Source organism: Brienomyrus brachyistius, chromosome 23 (assembly GCF_023856365.1).
Source record: "Brienomyrus brachyistius isolate T26 chromosome 23, BBRACH_0.4, whole genome shotgun sequence".
Lineage (NCBI taxonomy): Eukaryota > Metazoa > Chordata > Actinopteri > Osteoglossiformes > Mormyridae > Brienomyrus > Brienomyrus brachyistius.
This window is the reverse complement of record NC_064555.1, coordinates 10,046,832-10,070,259: the sequence shown is the minus strand read 5'-3', so window position 1 is coordinate 10,070,259 and position 23,428 is coordinate 10,046,832. Positions and strand designations below refer to the sequence as shown.

Sequence of the window (23,428 nt, the reverse complement as noted above, 5' to 3'; positions counted from 1 at the left end):
CCTTTTATCGACCTAGATATGCACTAAATGTAAGGCATGTCTATTTAGCATCTTTGCTAATCACAGTGCTGGACCACTGCTTCTTCATGGATAACTGTACGTAGTGAAAGTTGAACTTTACCAGTTACAGGAAACCCATAAAGGAGAAGTATTATTTTGCGGCTCCACGGCATGATACTATATGTTTACTTTTCTCTAACAAAAGTAAAATATAATATAGACTGTTTCATTAATTTTATAGATAAAATCAGTGACATTCCAGTGAGCAGGCTACTGACTTCTGGTTTAATTTAACATATCTAATAGACAGCTTCCTGAATACTCATAGTGCCCTAGGAAATGATAATTACTGATAATTATGTTTTGGCTAATAAAAAAAGAAAAAGGCATAGAATACTTTATGCTGGTCGATAAATTAATCCAGGGTGTTATACAGTATCTGTGGCTTTAGCTGTGGATAAGTTTAAACCTGCTAATTAGTATTAATTTTGCCATTGTCCTATTTGCTGGAAGATGGATTATTTTCTGCAAATGAAATATCTTCAGTGAGCTTCCAGTAATATGTGTGCTTACTCAGGCCACGCTGTCACGCATTTTTAATTGCCACTGTTGTCCAAAGTATCTAAAGACATGCCGGACCATTTACTACGCTCGTTTAACAGAGGCTAGCAAAATGTTTACCTTTCTGCAGGAGCATCACATTTAGAGAGGATTCTTTATGTGACAGATTGTGGTTTCAGTTTTCACATAAAAACAACAGCATCAGAGCCTTAAAAACAGAGTGGAGAGGTTTCAAGTTCTGGACTGTGTAACACTTATTTGGAAGGCACTATGTCAACTTGCGCTTATCTCACAGACCATGTGGTTTGTCCCAGAGGTTCAACTGAAATTTGAAAACAGGCTAAATGGATACAAACCATACTGACAACAAACGATAATTAGAGTAATCAATTAAGGAAACAGGCCGCTAAATGTTAGGAATGAAAATCGAATCAAACAAAGTGTCCCAGGAGAAATTCAGGAGATTGTCTGTGAAATAAATACCCATAAATAAAGAGCAGTTTGCAGAGAGGTGTAGATTAGCAAAGTACAAACTCAGTCCCTGCTGACTCTTAACTCCTGTGACCTTTGGCTTGAATGTGACTTCCAGGAATTCGCGAGCACGCACACGCGCATGTTTCCTAGGATGAGGAACCACAGACGAACACACTTTTCACACATCCAGCTGACGCACAATGCAAGTGGTCACAACTACCCAATAAAGCATTTTAGCTGCTTAGATGTTGTAAAACAGTGGTTCTCGATTGGTTTAGCCTTAAAACCCACACCATTCTTCAGTCAGTACTAAATCAGGACCCTAAGTTCTTATTTATTTATAAATTTGTTCATTTGTTTGTGTGCTTGATTGTTTGTTTGTCTATTCATTTCACAAAGAATCAGTGGGAGGGGGATGCTGTCCTTAAAACAAACAAACACAAAATGGAATGATAGTGCACATCATGTGCGACCACACAAGTCTAAAAAAAAAACAACTCATTGAAAATGGTTCAGCAAACTGCTGGTTGAGATCCAATGTTCTAAAAGAACTTTTGAGGTTGGAGATCTGCTCTCATCCTATTTGTGGGAGGTCCAGCAATTTGACTCATCATCGTTAGGTGCCTTTTATGGACTCCAATTCCAGAGATCAAGTCATCCATGGAAAGTTTGACCGCTGTCATTAAAAAGAAAACAATCGTTCAGTGTTAAAACCAATAAACTTACAGAGATGGCAAACTTTCCTTTTTAACATAACTGTGCATAGTACCTCTCTGTAAACATCGTTTTATAAATGATTTATAAAGTGTTTTACAACATATTTCAAAGCTTCTGTAAAACACTTGACCAGAGAATTCCAAACTATTCCATAGTTAGTACTTTTCAACCTGTGGTTAATAACAGTATGATTTAAATTCTCCCTTAACTCAACAATGGGTAAAAGCCATCGAGGGGTAAATATGTAGCCCCTGGGTCAGCTCCTGTAATTAAAACATAAAAAAACACAATTGAATACCCACACCTACACACCCAATACTGACTTTTATAAAGCTCTCTGAAAGATTTATGAGTCATAAATATTAGATTTCCCCTTTGTTTCCATGGGCCCCACCAACTATTGTTTTAACAACTAGCCTTTTGTGGCTAAATATTAAATGTAACTGGTTTCTATTGGCCTCGCATCCGACCATGGACATTCGATGGTAAATTATTATTATTACAAATGAGGACTCGATGTTATTCTGTCAGCTTTACAAGCAAAGGCGACCAGTGAACATTAAACGCCCCCCCCAGAGAAATGCCCACAACTTCACATGGTTCATTGTCGTGAAATTGTGGGGGACTGTGTCAGGGAGGGAAATGGACACCCTTACATCAGTGGCTGTACTTACAGTACAAAAACCAGGCTGACACCAGGCCAAACATGCCGCTGTCAATATTTTGCAAAGCAGGCCTTCCTCTCTTGTTTACTTGTACGTGATATGGGCAGCAAACATCGTACACAACATCGTGGCTCTGAGCCCCACCTCACATGGATGCTCTCGTGATTGGCTACACTTGTCCACCAGCAGAAACACACACAAACCTCTTAGTGATTGACATTTACTTCACTTACCTCCAGAGCTACCAACAGCAGAACATGGGACCAAATTCCAGCCCTGTACCAAACCAGTTCGGTCTGAATTGAACACAAATATGTAACCAGATCTAGCAACTAAGATTAAATATACAACGGTTATTTCTGGATGGTATGGGAACTTTGTCCAATATTCTTATTCTGAACACATTCCAGTAACTGAAAACATCCACAAGCTCTGAAAGTCCTGTAATTTAAAATCCGTAATCACTTTAGAATGTTCGATAGAATGTTGCAACTAATAATTCACAATTACTCTGGAATGCGGTAAACAAATGATGTCAGTAAAGTAACAAAGGCAAGTTTTTCCAAAACTTGAAAATATTCAGGCATATAATCTTTACATTTTTATTATAGATACACAACTTAATAGCTATTTTATAAGTATACATTGTATGTTTGAGATTATGATCTCTCTGTCTGTGTCATACACACACACACACACACACACACAGAACATAATCTCAAATATACAATGTATACCGTGTTATATACTACACATTATTGCAGTGAAAATGTACTGTCTTGGCCACATTTCAATCAGAATCTCCACACTAAACTAATCAAAATTTATTAGTAAGATTGCATTAGTCCATCCGTACAATTACCATTGTACATTTACCCTAAACACTTATTTAATTTTTAGGATTATACGGCTTGTGAAAACAAATCAACATCAAGCTTACATGGACAGAATCTGACCGTACGTAACCGTATAGCTATTTTGTCACATTAGTGTGATCTTGTGCTATCAATGACTTGTTTTCAGATATTTAAATGAAAGCTATAGAGTCCGACTATTCACCCTGTAACTCTGCTAAATGGGGCCTGTCTTTGGGATTATTAATCGGAATGTGAAAAATATATAGTGCTTATTTCAAACCATTCTAGATTATTCCATTGTTAATTGCTAAAGAAGCCAGCCACACAAACGATGCGAGGCAGGACTATGTGTGTAAAATTGGAGCTGATTTTTACTTAGAGGTAAAATAAGAAATCGAAACACAGGGCAGTTAATTAGTTATAGCTCCTGTTCATGACACAAATTTGCTTTAAACAATAGGGCTAAAAGTGCTTCCTTTAACTCACATGATCCATGTGGACTCTGTCCAATACCAATGTTTACTTCTGTCTTTGAGATTTTGTTAGCATGAAAAACATTTATATTGTTAATTCATAATTCTTAACATGTATTTCGAAATACTGCATGCTCATCTCATCACTAGGCACATTATTCACTAGGCGCATTAACAAACCAATGCCAAAAGGATACTTTGTAAAACATTTATTGTCCAAATACATAATGTCAGGTTAATGCATCATTTTTCAGGCTTGGTGTTCTTGTTCCCAGTTTGGCTTCCTGGTTTTCTGATTCTGTGCTTGATCTCTTGGTTCTCTGCTTTCGCTCTGTGACTTAGATCTGTTGGACTGTTCCCGGTCCGGAATTTTGGCTGGGTTCTGGTTTTGCGCTTTCCCTTTGTATATTTATATTGATGGATGTTACTGTATTTGCTTTATATATATATATCCAATTCACCAATTCATTAACCATCTTAGAACTTAAACACATAAAATGAAAGTATGCTTCCTAATTCACCCAGAATAACAACAAATAATAAGTTGCTGCACTTTTATGGAACCACTGCAGTAAGCAACTGACGAAAACCTGTTTTTCATTATCTGGTGAATTGAATCCATTGCCTTCAAAAGCCCATGAGAGGCCGTCCAGCAGTGCTGGGATCCCCGTAGGAGAGAGAACTCTCTGAGTCCCTCCTCTCTGACAGCGTGGAACATCCACTTACAGTTAAATGCGACTCAATGGCATGTTTGATTCCTGGGAACAGGGTGTGGGTATACTGAGGTAAGCATAAAGACAGTGGGGGGAGTCCCCCCCCCCCCCCCCCCCACAATCCTACCCAACACGCCCGGCACTTTTCACCTCAATATTTGGATTACATAACATTTTCTGTCCATTTCCAACTGTTGGTATGAGACTAAAATATAGCACATGAACTCGAGCCAGATGCTTTGAAGTTCCCAAGACCGACGACAGAAGAAGTGGTCAAACCCCAGGGGACAGAGAGGGCTGTCATACACTAAATCTAAGTCGCAATGATGGAGCTGCATTCGAACAGCAGTGGGGCTGTAATTCTGTCTACAGCTTGACTACTAAACAATTGCAACACAGAGGGAAATTTTCCATCAAATTTTTCATCATCCGGATGCTTGGCTGTCATGACCAAATCATGTCACCTTTGATATTTTCAATTTCTTTTCTTAGACTTCCAGGGAATTTTAACATACAAACATTTTAAATCACTGCATCGACAAATAATAATAAGACGAATCTCATGCTTAAAAAAATGTACTAGGCATGAAAACAGTGATTTGTCATAATGTCTTCAATAGTGTTGAAGACAATAGCGTCAGACAAGCGCTGAAGACAATCGTGACAAAAACAATAGTGTTGGATGTAAGTCTACTGAAAGATTTCTGTTTCTTAGTAAAACTTTATATTTTGGCACTTGCATGTTTACATTGAAATGCTGTTGGTTCAGAGGCAGCAGAACATGCAAAGGCTCATGTCTGCTTGTGGAGAAGCATTGCCTTTAGGGGTATCCTGGTGTTATTTTATCCATCAAGCCACGATAATCGGCAGAAGGTGCGTGTTTCTGAACTATGTTTCCCTCGCACTGGAACATCAAAGACCGCAGAACAAATACATCGTTCACAAGATAAATGTGCAATAGCTGGTTTCAAGCAGCGGTATATAATCCATCCGTCCGTTTTCCAAACCGCTTATCCTACTGGGTCGCAGGGGGTCCGGAGCCTATCCCGGAAGCAACGGGCACGAGGCAGGGAACAACCCAGGATGGGGGGCCAGCCCATCTCAGGGCACACTCACACACCATTCACACACACATGCACTCCTAGGGGCAATTTAGCAAGTCCAATTAGCCTCAGCATGTTTTTGGACTGTGGGGGGAAACCGGAGCACCCGGAGGAAACCCCACGACGACATGGGGAGAACATGCAAACTCCACACACATGTGACCCAAGCGGAGACTCGAACCCGGAACCCAGAGGTGTGAAGCAACAGTGCTAACCACTGCACCACCATGCCGCCCCATACAGTGCTAACCACTGCACCATCATGCCGCCCCATACAGTGTTAATCACTGCACCACCATGCTGCCCCGCAGTATATAATTAATCCCACAAAGATTTTTATGAAGTGCAAGTAAACATTTTAGTATAAATGTATACAATGTATAAATGCAACAGAGCTTCAAACTTTTCCAAAGGATGATTAATCACACAAACTGTGACGTAATCAGAACATCACATACTGTCACATCCAGAGGTCGATACACTAAAACACATTTGAGGATGTTTTACAAACACACCAGCAGGCAGTATTACAATGTGAGTAAGTGTACCCCCATGTCCAAGCTAAAACTGCCCACTGTGGTCCTTCCAAATCTGGCCTCCCAATCATCTCCTATATCTCCTGCCCCTTCACCACCTTGGCTACCGTGTCTGAGTGTACTGGCTCAGAATGGCTGCCGTCGTACCATCCAGGTAGGTGATACACAGTGGTTGTGGTTGAAGTGGCTCCCCATTGCTTCTGTAAAGCACTTTGGGTGTCTTTAAAAGGACTACATAAATGTTGCATTCATTTGATAAAAGTGCTTTTGACCTTGGTAACAATTTGTTGTTCATAAATTTGGACTGCACAAAAACATGGGCAATGTAAAGCAGTAAAGTTGTTCCATTGTCATGAGAAAAACAAAAGGAGTGGTATGAGTGTTATTTAAGCATAGATGCACCTAGACAAACATAACACACAAATACGTGTGCGGTTTCACTTTCTGAATGAACGTGTCCGCTGTGCACTTAAGCTTGGCTGACTTCAGATAAATATCTATTTTAAATGACCACATAAACATATATTTATATTAATAATAACATGGCTTTGTGGAACGGCTGCTTTAACAGCGACAACAGTGCTCCATAACTTTGGAAAAATTGCTGTAAGTGTCGTACAATTTTTCTTCGATTTGCCAATTAAAAAAAATATTGCATTTAAAATTTGTTTAGTTGATACGTGCATGTTTCTCGTTAGTGTCTCAGTCCAGTGCCAGTGTTGTGTCACTACATATAATTTATATTTGTCTTTATTGTCACATACATTTACGTCCTGAACTCAATACAAAGGGACTTTCACTCTTGTGCGTGTTTGGTTGCAGCAATTACGAAAAATACAATTTTGAATGGCCTCCAATGATCATAAATAGGATTTAGAAAATGACTGTAATATGTTAGCAGTTAGCATCCACACTCTGTGCTCCTCTCATCCCTCTCTACTGTCACTGAAAGCCTTGGCTTGTGTTCTGGGTGCAAAATCACAGCAATAATCCGGCGCTATCAGGCGATGAGATGAGCTTTACAGCCCCACCTTTAAACTCTGTAAATCTGTTTCTCTCCACTTTCAATGCACGAGGGATGTTGATGTAGTTTGTTATGCTAATCTGATGATGTCTCAGTGTGTGTGTGTGTGTGTGCCTGGGTGTATATGTGAGTTATCTGTATATTACATTAAGGGGATCAAATGTCCCCACAATGTGATCAAAACCGGTTTTTGACGTCGTTGAAACTTCATTTTATAAAAATCTGTGACTGCAATCAAAAAACTAAAAATACCAAAAGTCTTGTACTTAGTTTGGTAACTTATGGTTAAGGTTAGGGCTGTGTGGGGGTTAGGGTTGTCATTGTTGAAATTAGGGTTTTTCCCATAGAAATGAATGGATGGTCCCCAGAAAGATATGAATACAAACATATATGTGTGTGTGTGTATGTCTGAGAGAGCGATATATAGTGCTTCTCTTCATACTTTAATCATATATCCAGATTCTAACACAGTTGTTCTCAAACTGCCCTGCTTGTTGTCCAGCTATCCCTGCCCCACACACAAGTCCCAGCTGTCTTTCAGCTTCTGATCGACTGAACACACCTGATCCATGTAATCAGCAGTGTGTAGGGCAGGGATAGCTGGTCAACAAGCAGGGCAGTGGGGCCTGAGGACCGAGTTTGAGAAGCTCTGTTCTAACAAAACAGCAAGACATATTGTTTCACCAGGTGATGTGCAGATGGGGAAAATAGTTTGTGAGCAACACATCCTGGGAAGCGAATCCATATCATCCCATCATTTTGTTTAGCATCGTGACGCTTTGATAACAGTCAAATCACAATGAACATTATGGTGTGAGATCCACTACTGGGTTCTCCTGTGGTAGGCTGCTAACTCGCCGGATCTTGTCAGGTCACTTGAAAGGTGGTGCTGCCTGTTGAGTGAGAGAGTCTGTTCACTGCTGGGCAAAATGGAGCCTAAGCCACTGGTGAGTGATGGACGGAAGAGAATTCAGCTCAGTTGTGTCGCTTAGACTGGGATGTATTCTGAGGGAGATGTTTGCCAAATTCTGTAAGCAGGGTAAGCTAACCTGACCCTCAGAGCCTCAAATCGGAAAGGGTGCGTACGACTGCCGCAGAGCTCACTGGCTGTATCAACTTCGGCGTAATGAAAAACGGATACATTCAAGATCTAAAGATACATAAACAAAAAGAGGAACCATTTGTATATAATTCTGAAAGGCATTCAAAATGTAAGATCTGTATCTTGTGTTTTCGGCTGAATATGACAGATCGTGTTCCTAAAAATCCACGTCTAAGGTGAAAATGAATTTGGTGGGAAAAGTATTTTACCAGAACCAGATATATTGATGGGAGAACTTTATCTGGCATTTAAGCAATATTTATCTTGTTCAACACGTAAAACACTGGGGGCTGTCTAAGTGGCCCTTTGTGCGGTGCGTACGGGCTGCTGTAAATCTGGGCTACAGTAAGGCGTCTCCGGACTCTGGAGGGTAGAACCTCTAAACAGACATGACAAGCATTCATGCCAAATCATCCCCATGCCCCCCCCCACTCCCTTTCATCTGCCTGGGTCCCTGTTTGTCTTTGCTTTTCCAGACAGAAGTGCAGCTAAGGACTGTGTACAAACACTGACAAGGGGAGTGGGGGTGGAGTGAAGTAAGCCTGCAATAAAAAGGCTATGAAGAAGCACCAAGCCCTGAGATATGCAGAAGGACCCACAGCTGACTCACGTTACGTTTAAAGGAAATTTATGGCGCTGTTATGCTAAAGGGTTGCCACAAAAAGTCCACCGTCCTTAAATCTCCTGTGAAATGTGCATCGCTGTATCTGTAAATGATCAAAGCTGGTTTATTTTAATATTGTTCAGAAGAAGCAACGGACTAAAAGTCAAACCAATACCAAGAACGTCGTTTGACGAACTACGTAGCCATTAACAAACAATTATGTTCTGCTGGAGTAAGCTGATTATACGCATTCAGGGTAACCAGTCCCATGAAATGTGAAGGCGCTACCTTCAGAGACATCCAGGCTGTGATACATCTCACTGTGTTTCCCCAAGACCCCTGGCTTGATGAAATTTAAATCCCACAGAAGACGATCTCATGGCGAAACACAAAGGATATACTTTATTCACTGTTTAATGTACATTAACCTGCATGCAACAAATAAACATCCTTTTGATCTTCTCCTGCTCGTCAGACATTACAATCAACTATGATGTCTTTGGCCGTTTTATTTACCAGCTTTACCTAAAACTCAATTGCATGTAACATGAACATCATATGTTTATGAAACTGTGAATAGTTTATGCAAGACAGGGTATTCTTCTGTCTTTTAAGGCTTAACTCAGAGCTTGGCTTTTAATTGTAATCCCACATAGCAAAACACAAGCTAGAGTATGTGAAATATGTCACACACTTCCAGTAATTTTGCTGGAACTAATTACAGCAGCACCTTAACAGACCATTTCCCGATATAATGCTACTCACAACATATCATAAAAGGTCATGGAAAGATAAGAAGTCCTTATGGTCACTGTAGCGAGCAGTGAAATCTCATGAAATGCATTTGTTTCCACTTGGTTCCAAATCAAGGACCTTGTGGGTGTGAGGTGGACATGGTAACCACTAGATTATGCGAACCAAAGACGGAAAAGGATAGTAACCCATTACAGCTCTCAAAGTACAACTGTCTCAACACAGTTCTCACTGAACTCTACGCTGTGGAGTCTGCAGCAATAGTTATCAAGCAAAAACAAACAAACACGCTTTATTTGCCGTTTCTACAAGTACAGGAATGCTTCTTTTTGCCAAGTCCATTTTGCTTTCCATAGTTTGGGGGTAACAACAGAGGGTGAGCCAGCGTGCAGCACCCTTGGAACTGGGGGTTAAGGGCCTTGCTGAAGGGCCTATGGACATGTGACTGTTCTGCAGAGACCAGAGCTCAGGCCAGCTGTCTTCTCATCAGAGGCACTATAAGACCTATAGATTGCTGAGCCACTTAACAACCTCGAGGCCCACTAGTTCCAGAATATGCGTATAAAGTAAAATAAAAATCTAAAAGTATCCTATTTTGGCTAGAAGGGTTAAAAAAGATAAAACGAATAAAATAAAAATAACGTAGACCATTGTATAAATGTATAAACCTAACATTGAGGGCTTCACGGGGCTGGTGGTCGATAATTTGTGGGTCGTGGGCAGATAACATTGAGAAGCTTTGCTCTAGGGTACTGAGCAGTGTTTGGATGGTTCCCCGAAAAGTGGGGGGGGAGACGGGGAGGATGTGGGGGCAGAGGCCGGTGTGGCGGTCTGTCAGGGGGGTCTAGCATAATGCTCGTCACAGCCCCCTCACCCAGGACTCTGAGCCGAAGCGGTCACACTACGCCAGTCGTAGCTTTGTGTCAGAACCCCCCCCCGCACCCCCCCGCCGTGACATGCAGGCTAAAACAATGAGTCTTTTCAGATGATAAGATTAAAAAAAGAAAAAGACAGTCCCTGAAAGTAGGATTCCTGTCTGATGACATAGGAAGGAGACGCTTGTTACCCATGGAGTTTGACAATGTTGACAGAGTTTCTGGGCTGCATGAATCAGTCTGTAAACAACCATGAATCAGTCTTGAAGAAACAATTTTTATGATAGAAATTTTAACGAGGCTAATGTGGGAGTGAAACAAATCCTTAAAAATACAATAATGGCATTAAATGGAAATGTTTAGTAAATTTTACACCAAAATGTCACACATACATTATACTATCAATAAATAAAGATGTTTCCAAATACTTGATGACAAATGATATTCATATAATATTGTATTTAAAATATTATACTGTATAACAATGTTTTGATCACAAGGAATAGAAATATACTAGTCTGCTGAACGAAAACAACTTCAATGCATATTTACACTAAATATCTTCTTTTGCCTTATTCTCAAACTGATGTTTGCCTCAAAATAAAAATGCAAATTAGCCGAATTCCTGCATGCTAAAAAAGCTGTTTGTCCTGTGAAAATGTAAAAATGACGAAGCTAAAATGGGAAGATTGATCCTCCTTTTGTTTTGTTAAAATAAATAATCTGAAGAGGGTGTGAAATCCAGTTATGTAGAAGAATCTGGAATCTATTATCTAGTCTCTTGTATATTCACTGACATATTTAACTTCCATCTATCCATTTTCCATACCTATGCAGTGCCATGAGGGTTCGGATCCCATCCCAGAAGCAGGGAAGCATATTTAACTTATTTCTGTTCATTTGTGCTCTAAATCCCTTTTTCTGCATTTAAAAGCTGGTAGCTTGTTGACTTTGGCCTGAGTAATGATGCTATTTTCAAACAGCAATAAAAATGTGGACATTTAATTTGTTACATTTCTTCTTAGCTGTGGCTCATCAGTTTTATCTGCATGATTAAATAACTCACCAAAAAAGTCCATCGCAAAAATCCAAATAAAATAATCAAATGCATATTTTTATTAATACGACATTATGGGGAATCCAGTGTGATTTAGTAGGTTTATTTTAAAAATGTCTGAACAGAAACTGAACGATAGCTGCAGCCCAAAACCTAAGAGGAAGAAAAAAGTACAGCAAACTAAGACCCCCAACAGAATTCGGCTATAACATTAAAACCCCCCCCCCCAGCCCGCCTACAAGTCAATGAGCATGAATCTTACTGAAGGTTGTTTTTTACCTGCTCACTAACTAAAACGATCATGACACCAGAGATGAATAGTGAAAAACAGAAGAACATTAAAGCTGATAGATGTTCCTCAGGGCGTGGGGGGGTGGGGGGGGGGGGGCTGGAGGATTTGTTCTGGTCGGCATAGGAGGTCACTGTGATAGTGTTTGGGAAAGATTATCTGGAGATGTACGAATAGGTAGATAAAAGACAAGGCCACGTTCATCTTAACGGTGATGTAAAGAAAGGCCATTTATGCTGACAGCAGCTCTTAATTTCTGGTGACGGAGAACAGAGAGAGTCGACTTTGCCCTCGGGTTAAATCTACATGGCAATGGGAATTCAAACTGCCATCACTTATTCCATTAGTAAATATGGAGTAAGTATTCTGTCAGGGTTATATACTCGCAGTATTATATTACACAATCTGCAGTGTTAACCAAAAACAATTAAAAGAATGGATATGCTTAAGGGCACGTGGAAACTTAAATTTATTACAGGAAGTGCTCAATTCATTCGGCACAGATTACGGGGCACTCAGGGCTACAAGCTGCCCAGGTCAGAATATACGCCAAATGCACTTAACAAAATACAAACTGTAATTGCAATTAAAAACAAATAAATCCTGCCAGGATGGTGAAAGCAAAGGTCATTAATTAAAGAGAGAACATGCCAGATATTGCTTTTACAAGGATAGTGGAAAAACCCAGATGATTTAAAAAGGAGCCAGTCCATTCATTTGGGTCTCCAAGCCGCGGTGCAGAGCAGCAAAGGCGTTTGTTAAACATCACGGCCGCAGGGCAGCTAACGTTCCGCAGACCTGATAAAACAACACCACCGAACGCACTGAGCCACGGTCCTCCTGCATTATCGAGGGTGAAGGTGCCAGCAACGACTGGCGTCTTCATTAGCGCCAGCAAAGTGTAAAATACTGATTTGCCACCCTCTGCACTTCAGAGCTGGAGTTCCAAATCATGGCATTTATGGTACCAGCATGGTAGAAAATCTATGACTATGCAAATACAATTGTAATTCCAATCAGTAATTACCAAAGAAATTCATAATTACACTGTTGATTTAACTACAATGATGATAATGATTAATTGGTAATTACTGATTGGAATTACAATTGCATCCGCATTATCATAGATTTTCTACCACACCAGACATGGAATGTTTACATTTCTGTGCCTAATACTGAATATCGTGATCTTCCATTTTTTTTAAATAAAATTTTGAGACAGGAAAGCAGAGATTTTCAGTAAATTGCGCATGTACGAGCTCTGAATGGTCCATTTGTTAGCTTTGGCCCACTTCATCAGCAAAAATAAACTTTGGTACAAAGGAAGTTGCCCTTAAAATAGCCTACTGTGCTCACTGTGTGTCCTTTCAATATCACTTAAAGCGGGTTTTGCAGTTCTGCTTAGAGAAAAACAAGATCCTCAAGGTTATTCAGCACCAAGAGCAACACAGTACGATAGGCAGCATAAAGTACATGCATGCAGACACGCATGTTTGAGTAGACATCAGGTTCTTTCCAAACAAATCTGGATGTTTCCACGTATGATATACTTTTTAGAATAATATCTCCTTTATGGGATACTGCTGTAACCTCCATACCACATCCCGCAAAGTAGCCATGGATAGAAATGAAAAATGATTGCCAATCAGTCACCTCAGCATCAGGTCCAGTAACTGAGAACTTCCAAAATTGTAATGGTCAGATTTTTCGGAACAATATGCAAGATCCAACCCACAAATGGTTTTAACTGTTAGCCAAGCAATCAAACGTAAAGACAATCGTGAGTCTCGCTAGCAGAAACAAAATCTCTCACGGAATCCCACCAGAGACAGGAGGGAATGGAACATTGAACCTATGACAAGCGAAAACATCCACATTTTGTACGTAATGAACACCTTTGGATAAATGAACCTTGAACCTTATCTTTCCACGATCAAAATTCATCCAAAATTCACGAGGCCATCCTTCAGAAGGTCCTTAATATACCTAATGTTAAGAAAATTGGTTGGAGTGAGAGGTTTGTGATTCAGTGACGCATTTGCTAAAGTGGTAATAAATTATCTGACCTGATCTTGTCCGACGTCCCCTCTTACGTGCCCAGCTGCACGAGGGGCGGGGGGAGGTGCTGGGGGTGGGTAATCACTCCAAAAACAGAAGCCGGCTTTGATTGAGTTGGAATGTTATCAACCTTCGCTTTTCCTTTGCTGTGAGGAATTTCACAGGCTGCGTGATTAGTGCCTCTGTCATTGCTGGCCAGTTCGCCCCCCATGTGTGGGGCGAACCCTCCATGAGGTGTACAGCAAGCCCCTGAGGTCACGGAGGTCACTCTGGGCACTTTAAGCCAGAAGGCCCAGCACACGTGCCTGATCGCCGCAGAATAGACCATGTTAGCTTTGATCAGGGAGCCAGGACTGTCCTGCTAATTTTTATACATGCATTCAACTAATCAATGCTCAATTTAGAAAAAATTTAAACGCTAACAGATCAAAAGTGAAGTCTATCAATTATTCTGTTCTCCATCTTAATTTATTGTGAAATATTTAAATATAATTATTTATTGTGTAACTGTGTTTAATCTTCCTCCAACAGAAAACTAAAGTTAAAAAATTTTATTTTTTAATATCATTTACCATACTATGTAAATCTTAAAGAAACCAAACCTGTATATGTATATTATATACATAATATATCTGTATATGTAATTATTTAGAATCTTTTTGTTTATAATTTAAAGTAGTTGGATCATGTACAAATACGTAATTTTAATGTTTAGTGTTAAACATATTCACAATTTATTGTAAAATATTCCTTGCTAATTGCTTTATGCTAATGAACAATATGAAAAAGATTTGTGAATGAGTTTTATTTCTTTTCTGTGAAAACTGGATAGCTCACATTACTTACAAATTACTCGTTAAATTTAAATTTAATTACAGATTGAAAATGATTGACATGTACCTTGTCAGTATGGATATTGCTCATAGTAATTCAGCATGGATATTCATGATCAACGGTTTTCGTTCAATAGTGTCTGTACAGAAAGCACAATGAGAAAATGATTTGTTGTAGAATATCTTCATTTTGAGCATATCTGGACTAACCCTTGACTGACCACTTGTACACTTCTCACAAACATTTGTAATTTCCAGTTTTAATCTAGAAGCACCAGGGGGATCCTGCCTGACTGACATTTTATTGGCCAGTTATGATGAGGGATAGATCCGTGCCAAAAACGTCGCCGTACTTATTCCGAAAAGTTATGGAAAACTGCTGACAATGTAATTTACTTCTTGATATTTGAAACTCACTGAGCTTACTAGACCTTTTATACATTTAGAAAGTACTGTACTGTCACAACCATCTTTAACTTTTTCAAAATATGATGCACAGTTTCATAGTATTTTTGCTCAGAAACAGCACGACTGTTTCCCAAAGATCTTACATTCTTGGGCTTCCAGGTCCATATTTATAGAACGAAATAATATTCATAAGACCCCAATTGGACACGCACAACTGAATCGCCAGAGTCCTGCTTCTAGGAGCAATAACTGGAAGCCCAAACAAAGACGAGCGCTTTCGTTTTCATTACGGAATACACTGGAAGCTTCCGGCCATTGGCTGCGAGAATTGAGTGCCAACATGCTTCGCCTACCTTCTGAAGCCACTGTGTGTAGTTCTCCATGACATGCTCTAGCTGCTGGATCTTCTGGCTGGAGAAGTCTTGCTCCAGTAGGGGCGCATCCCTCTGCAGGGCGTTGGTGTTGTACTGGCCCCCAGCTTGGCTGTCCTGACAGGCAACACCTGCATCGTTCTCGGGCAGGATGAAGGTGTAAGTGCACTGGCCGTGCTGGATGCGGCCGACCTTCCGGCTGGTGTCCCCAGGGCCGCCGCCGGTGTCGCTGGCACTAGAATCCGTGCTACGTCGCTGCTCCACCACATTGCATCCCCCGGCTGCCAGCAGGGTGGCCAATGACAGCAGAGGACAGGCAAACTTGTCCCACAGCATTGTGGCAACGGAGAGGGGGGCAGATTCAAAAGAAGGTCCTCCTTGGTACCTCTGTCCAGCAGAACTTTCTCGTTCCTGGCTTTGAGGACTTCCTCCGGATGTATTGAAGCCTTCGGGGTGGAATCAAATCGTGGTGAGGAAGGCTGGCAGTCAAGGGCATCTACTGTCCATCCTGCTGGACGACATGGAGGCGTAAGTCCAGCTGAGAGTTGTAGACCACGGAAAGCGTCATGAAGAAGCTGGGGATCATCACTACATCGGCAGCGACCTGCTCTCTAATCTGCCTAACCTGATAGAATCTGATTCTTTTGCTGAGATTTTCCTGTAGCCTGTTCAGCAGTAGGCAACACACCGGCATGCAGACTGTACTGTGCGCTAGAGTGTAGCAATGTGGACCTAAATGTGCGTGTATGGTGTACCAGTGTGCATTGGCCTACTGCCGGGTCCTCAAGGTCCCCGTTGTGTCTCTGAAAGGGACTCTAATGTTGCAGCACTGGGCTGCAAGCAGACTGTGTGCCTTCCCCACACAGAGCCGGGAGAGGAATGTGAGCGAGTCAGACTATGTGTGCGTGAGTGAGTGAGAGTGTGTGTGTGTGTGTGGGGGGGGGGGGGGGGGGGGGGGCATGCCCCCTGTACTGAGGATGTGTATTCAGACTCTGTAGAGGATCGTCTTACAAACTGCCTGACCTTAAGCTTGTGTGGTAGTCCTGCCCCTGTGCATTGCGTCTGTTCAAGCAGCCCCATGCATACAATCTATGCTGCACATCACAGCCTATGCTGCACATCGCAGCCTATGCTGCACATCGCCAACTCAGCTCTGCCCAACTGCTAATATTGCCTATAAGCTTAAAGGTCCATGTTGCGCCCACAACTCATTAAGATCAGTATTGATCCAGTCTCAAGTACTGATCCAGCATGCGCAATAGTTTTGGGCCAAAATACTGTCCTTTTAAACATCATTAACTGACTTGTTGCTTCAGGAGCTGCTGAGAGGAAAAAGGCTTTTGGAGTCTTTGTCTAGCCTTCACAAAAGAGGAAAAACAAAACAAACCCATATATAACGAAATGAAGACAAACTCCATACTCAGCTGTAAATGGAAGTTCATGATATATAGTCTATGGTGGATGGGAGGCTGCAGGTTCAGGTCCCACAGAGGGAGATTCCTAACACTTGTATTTTATTGAAACCTTAGTCAGAATTAAGCCCGAAATGACAGGGGACAAATTAATCCGCTTATGAAGCTCACAAAAGCACACAGTTCTGGGAAATCAGGTCCTGACTGACGTTTTCCTTTGATGTCCAAATAGATGTGAGGCCCATGGATGGATATGTAAGCAGCTGTAAGACCCCAGATGGACTCATGTACAAGCTGTCTTTATTTACAGTATCTTAATTTAGTTGTGTAATTTTAGATCAGTTCTCTCATAGGAATGTAAACGTCTAACTCATTGAGAAAACAACCCGGTGATTCAAGTAATGGAAGATCTACAATCTTTAACTCTTGGTGTCCCACCTGGTTTCGCCCAGGATGGACCAGTGTCACCGCTATTGTCCCTCTGAGAAAGAAGCAAATGCACATACGAGGTTGCCCACAAACTCAGAAATTTTTAACCACACGTGAATCTTAAGAATGCTACTCGTCTATTGGCTGTGATTCAAAGGGAACTCAATAAAAATAACTTTAAAAACATTCAATGACGGCTATCCAAAATCTCGGCATAAACAAGCAATGAAAATTATTCATTAAGATTTCCTGATCTGTTGCCCAACCCATTGGATAAATTCAAGTACTTTTTTGAAGCTTTAAAAAGTGAATTTTTTTTTAAAAAAGAATGTGGGACTTATGACACCAAAGTCTATTATCAAGAGCAACTGATATCCCCCAGTGAATCTTGTGAATGAATTTAACGGCGGTACAAGGGTCAACTCCCTTCCACAGCGCCGAGGATCTCCTTTGCAGGCGATGGCAAAGTTCAGGTCAAGTTTACTGAAAGGCGAGAGTATCCTTGTCCATCAAGTGACACCCGCTCTCTTTTTTTCCTCTTAAGACTCAGGCACGTTTTTCAAGCGTCGTCTGGTTTCCCGGCGACCAGATGTGGTGGCATCGTGAAAGGAATGTGAAACACTAGGACTCGGCATGTGCGAAGATCCAGGGCTTTCGGCCCCATTAGACTACACTGAATCCCTCGAAATACAATATATGACTATTGTGAACTTAGCACCCCGTGACACTGGCAAAAAAAGACAAGGGTTTGAAGTCACAGCCGTGCTACACGGCTCTTCTGGATAAAGTTCAGGGCTTTTAGCCGGGCTCTTGACATCGTGTTTGTTTTCAAAGCCTGCTGCTTTACAGGCTGAAGGAGCGATTTCGAAAGACTCCGGCTGTCCTGGTGGGCACACCTGCTAAGGGCGCATGTTTTGGGGGCGTGAGGGCAGTGCCCTGCTCCACACAGCAATCGCAGGCACGGTCTGCTACCATGATCACTGTATCCCCAGCTAATTATTTTCATTATTATACCCTGTGATTGACTAGCTTTTTTGTTCAGGGTGTTTGCCAGCCTTATGTCCTTCACTGCCTGGGATACGCTCCCCAAACTTTAGCCAATGTTATGTGAAAGTCTTCTCAAAGTTGGCCGAGAACGTTACTTACTGTAACGTCAATGAGACGTTATTTCTACGTTTTACGTTTTAATAAAGGTTCTGTTAACATCAGCACGATAAAATTTATACCTGAACCTCATTTTAGCACAATTACTGTTGAAAAATATGACTTTGTAATAAAATGTTATTTTATAAAAGTGCTGTAGGTGAATGCTGAAAACACAGCATCCGGCCTCAAACCCTTGACCTTTGAGGTGTAAAGCAATGATGTTACCTGCTGTCCTACCAAGCCCTTCATTGGTTTATATACATTATTACTTTTAGTTGTAGTGGTGGGGTAATGTTCTGGGAAGATCACTTCCCACTTCGAATGGTTCCTTACCTTAATTGTAACATTCGCAAAACATTCATAGAATAACTCTGGTAGCAACAAAAACGTACAAACAAATAGCAGCAATACATTCTGTATTCATGTAATTGTTGAGTTAAACATCGGTATAAAAGACTAAAAACCTCAGACACCAGCTTTGGTTTGCATCTAGCTTTGTATGATGTAATTAAGGACAGTATGTCAGTATTGGTAGTAAAACAATACTAACAGTAAAACAATACTAACAATACTGCTGAGTCAGGGGCAGGGTGACTACAGGTGGTTTGGGTTCATTTTCTTAATATAAATCATTAGTATCCCCCTGAATATCTACAGTATGGTAATGAAACTGTCCACACATCTGGTTAAACCACTAGATTTCCTTCTGGACAAGGCACTTAATTTAGAGCAGGTTCCACGCTTCGTTTTCCAGGGAGTATTTAATTAAAAGCAGTGGTTATCTCAGAGCTGCACGCCGGGGAACGTCCGCGTACTTCTTGGCAAACGCAGCATCCCCACGATCCAAGATGCATGTGAACATGAAAGTGATGCAGATACGCAGCCAGAGATCACGCCGATAAGTAAGGCCATGTTTCTGAATAACATCCCGCGCCGTTTCGCTGGTATGGTACTTCAATGTCAGACGCTCCCATATGTAAGGATTTATACAGCTTTCTACTTGAAGGCAAAGTCTGATAACAGAAGCACAGGCAAAGTGGTGAAAGTGTGTGAACCCCTTAGAATGAGCTGGGTACTTGCTTGTAAAATGTGCTCTAATGTTCATCTAAGTCCTAACGATACATAAAGCAAGTAAGATAACACATACGCTACCAGTCAATGGTTTCTGCACACGGTGAGATTTTCTACATTTGCATGTTCCTTACTTAAAAGTTACTAAAAATACACTCAATATTCTTTGCTAACACATAAATGTACACGATGTTCACCATTTGAGTACCTTTATTAGCAAGAAAACGTCTTATCTATGATTCCTCAAAGTAAAGTAAAGTTAAAGGACAGCTTAGAATTTGACTATACCATCACCACGCAACCAGTTAATAGGATGTCAGACATGCCCTGTTACTTACACTTAGCATGTCATAAAAGAAACTTGTACTATTGTTTGTTGTTATATTTTCATTTGTAGTTGCGGACTCAACTGTCCAATGCTTAACAAGAATTTTAAAAACCTGTAGTTTTTGCAAAAAATGGAAAAGTGGTAAAATGCTGTGGTGTGCAAAATCGTTTGAGTGGTACTGTAGTGTACAAACACGTTGACCCAACATGGCTCTCTTGGAAAGGATACGTGAACCTTTAGCGGTAGTGTCACCCACTTCAGCAGCAATAATTTTCAGTTTCAAACTCATTAATCCTGCATTGGGATTAATTTCAGGATGAGGTTTTTACACTGGAATGCACTGTTTTGTTTTCACTAAACATAACATTTCTCTTTCGTGCCAAAGAAACTCATCCCATCCATGCATCTGGATCATCCAGGTGTCCGTCCACAAGCTGAAGGCGTGGAGCAATGTTCTTTTTGGAGAGCGACCTTTCTCAAAAGCATATCCCGCTTGTTTATGGTTGACATGTAAATGTCAACCAAAGCAAGAGAGGTTCTATATGGTGGTAGCTTGGTTGTAACATCGGAGTTTTACATCTTGGATTCATTTTTGCCGGGCAGCCAACAAACCGCCAATAATGACCCTGATTTCTGTGTTTGCACATGTGACTACCGGTCTACAGAATGATGGTGGCCACAGTATTTATAGATAATTTTGTTAACTTTCCAGGTTCATAAGCGTCAACAACTCTTACATTCGAAACATGTTTCATTGCCAGAAATGTGTCATGAAGCGCAAACTACCCAGCAGATCAGTGTCACTCGATCTCACACTCCTCTTATTGTTGGAAATATCTGACCTTTTAATAGGGCGACTGGCCCTGAGGGTTTTTGTCATACCAAGCCCTTCATTAACTGAAAAACTCCTTCCATGCTAAATATATCATTAAATAACTGGATTACCACACTTTCTTGTCAATATCTTACTATACGTGTCTTCCTGACGTATTTATAATTTCTATCTAGCATGCACTTGTATTTTTCAAATCATCTTAATGCATAAAGGATGACTATTCTCTGGTGGTCTGCTTTGGTGGTGGTGGTGGGGGGGGGGGGGGCAAGTGGATGTCAGATGTGTGAGGTTCAGCTGCTTCTCCCGAACAATAGACTCCCAGTTCTTCACTGGTATAGTTCCCTCAGCCTTGTAAACCGCCTTATCAGCTCTATTCTTATACTCCTGACCAGAACTGGCTCTGCCTTTTCTCCACAGACAGCAGGGGGAATTGCTCCTGAGTGGACTGTTTACAGGAGTTCCGGCACCGTGCCCCCCCCCCCCATCCGGAACGTCTCCCACGTCTGCAGGCGCACCTTAACCTCCGAGCAGCATCAGCTAATGGCGTGGGCTCGGCTTACTTCCCAGTCCGAAAAGACACCAAAATTCCCCTTTCCCACAATTCATCAGTGCAATGGCCATTTCCCATCATTCCGTTTTCTGAGCTTTCGGTATTGTGTTCCAGTGAACCTTTCTTTAACATGGAGAGATTAATATGGAGGATTTTGTTTTTTGGCTCATTCCAGCAAGAATAGGGTAATACAAGTTCTGTCTTAATCACTATGCTCTAACGGCTTCATTGTCCACATGCAGTTGTAGGATGATTCAATATGTATTGATGGGCAGGGAAGAACTTGCACGAGATGTCCAAGTATATGTGTATATTTTTGTTGCCATCAAGGTCACAATAACTATGGGCAAACCATACAGACATCATCCCCCCAGAATGTCTCCCAATGAATTCCCAGTGGCTTGATCATTGTTGTGATATTTGCATCTATCCACCCAGTTGCGGCTTGTCTTCCTTCAACCTTCTACCTTAAAATCTTTTGAGCATTATGTGTATGGGATCGTCTCACGATATGCTCAGGACAGCACAACTTCCCTGTCTCCCTGTCTTATGTCCTGGGTTTCTTAAGCTGGGCTCCAGGTTCAATACAATTCCAGGCAGACGTGGAATACGAATATATGTATAAACCCCGTACCAGGCTTAATTGTGAACTGGGGAACATTGGAAATGCTAAAACCTGTTGAGGTAAACTGATATTAATGCAACCTAAAGCCCATTCGGCACCCGTCCTTTGTTACACTCTGTTAAAGTAATCACTTTTTTTTTCAGACCAAACAGTTCATTGCAGCTCACAGCATCAAAGCTGGCCGGCACAGACAAAAACATAGTGGAGATGAAAATCGAATCACTTGGCCGACGGTGCGCGGGTGCACAAAATACATCATCCTGTGCTTGCTGTAGAATGCATTACTGTGAAAGCTTTGGACGCTGAGGGTAATAACACAAGAAATATATTGGCTACAATGAAAACATTGCTTTGACCTACCTCAGGCCACCAGTTATGTACAAACACTAAAATGTAATAAAAGTTATTGTTTCAAGCAGGTATCATGTAGTGTAACAAGGGCCGTGTATCACTAAAAAGATTTCAATGCCAGTACCGGTATCAATACCGTAACTTACACAACCGTTTCTAAATAATATACCGATTTTATAAAATTCAAAAAGGAAACTGCATGACAGATCATAGTGCAAATATTTATTTTTATTTTTCAGCTCCTTGGTATTTTTACACACGCAGAGCATGTTCATAACATAAAAAAATGTAACTTAAATTCAGGGGTGTACAAATCATGAATGCATATGGTCCTGTAGTCCACTGGGTTAAAAAAAATCAATAGAATTATCAAAAAACAAATAGAGGAGTTGAGCAGAAACATCAATTCTAATGAAAGAAAGCAGTAATACTGTTATGAATTATAGGTCCTTCACCCTCCCTAGTCACAAATGCAAAGAATGGATTATATATATATATATATATATATATATATATATATATATATATATATACATATATAACTTTGTCACAAGTTACATTAATAAGCTCTTCGATGATTAATAGGCTGCATGTCATATGCATCAGTTGCATGGGAGTAGAAAAATAGTTTTACAAGTTTTTGGTCACGGTTATTTTTTTTAAATATATCTTTATTCTAATATCTTTAATGTTACTCTTTTGTGGGAATTTTACACAAAAATGTTCTGAGAGCAGAAAGAAAAATAATTGGTCCAGAGAGATAACCAATCAGATTGTAGAGGAGGTGGGTCCCAGCAACTAGAGGAGGCGGGGCCAAGACATTTGTTTGGAGGGTCCAGCTTCCTCTAGTTGCTTTAACCCACCTCCTCTACAGTCTGCGTTCTTTCAGGCATTACCTCATTTATCAATACCTAAATTCTTCCACTAATCAATTGGCACTTACGATAAAGGCTCTGCTGAGGCCTAGAGAGCGGGAGACGTTGGGTAATACAGCGTACATCATACCCAGACCATGATGCCTGATAAATGCAGCTGTGCATTATGGGTACCGGGGGTCTGCATGAGTCCGAATGATGATGTAAATGGCCGCATCAGGCCTGTTCCTGGAAGAGCTAGTGATAGTGTCATGGAGCCTTGATCTGAATCTGCTCCAGCAAGCATTTCGTTTTGTGTGCCTTGGAGCAGCTGGTTGGTTAACTGGACCATGT

General features: G+C 41.0%; 1 protein-coding gene across 1 annotated transcript in view; it reads right to left on the bottom strand.

Annotated features, from left to right (window-relative positions):
• The window catches only part of angpt1 (angiopoietin 1), a 50,373-nt gene extending 34,000 nt beyond the window's left edge, over window positions 1-16,373 (bottom strand). The window contains exon 1 of the mRNA XM_048993635.1: window positions 15,456-16,373. Coding sequence (XP_048849592.1) covers window positions 15,456-15,809 — 354 coding nt within the window. The 5' untranslated portion in view covers window positions 15,810-16,373. The remainder of the gene's footprint in view (window positions 1-15,455) is intronic.
• Window positions 16,374-23,428: the final 7,055 nt, after the last annotated feature.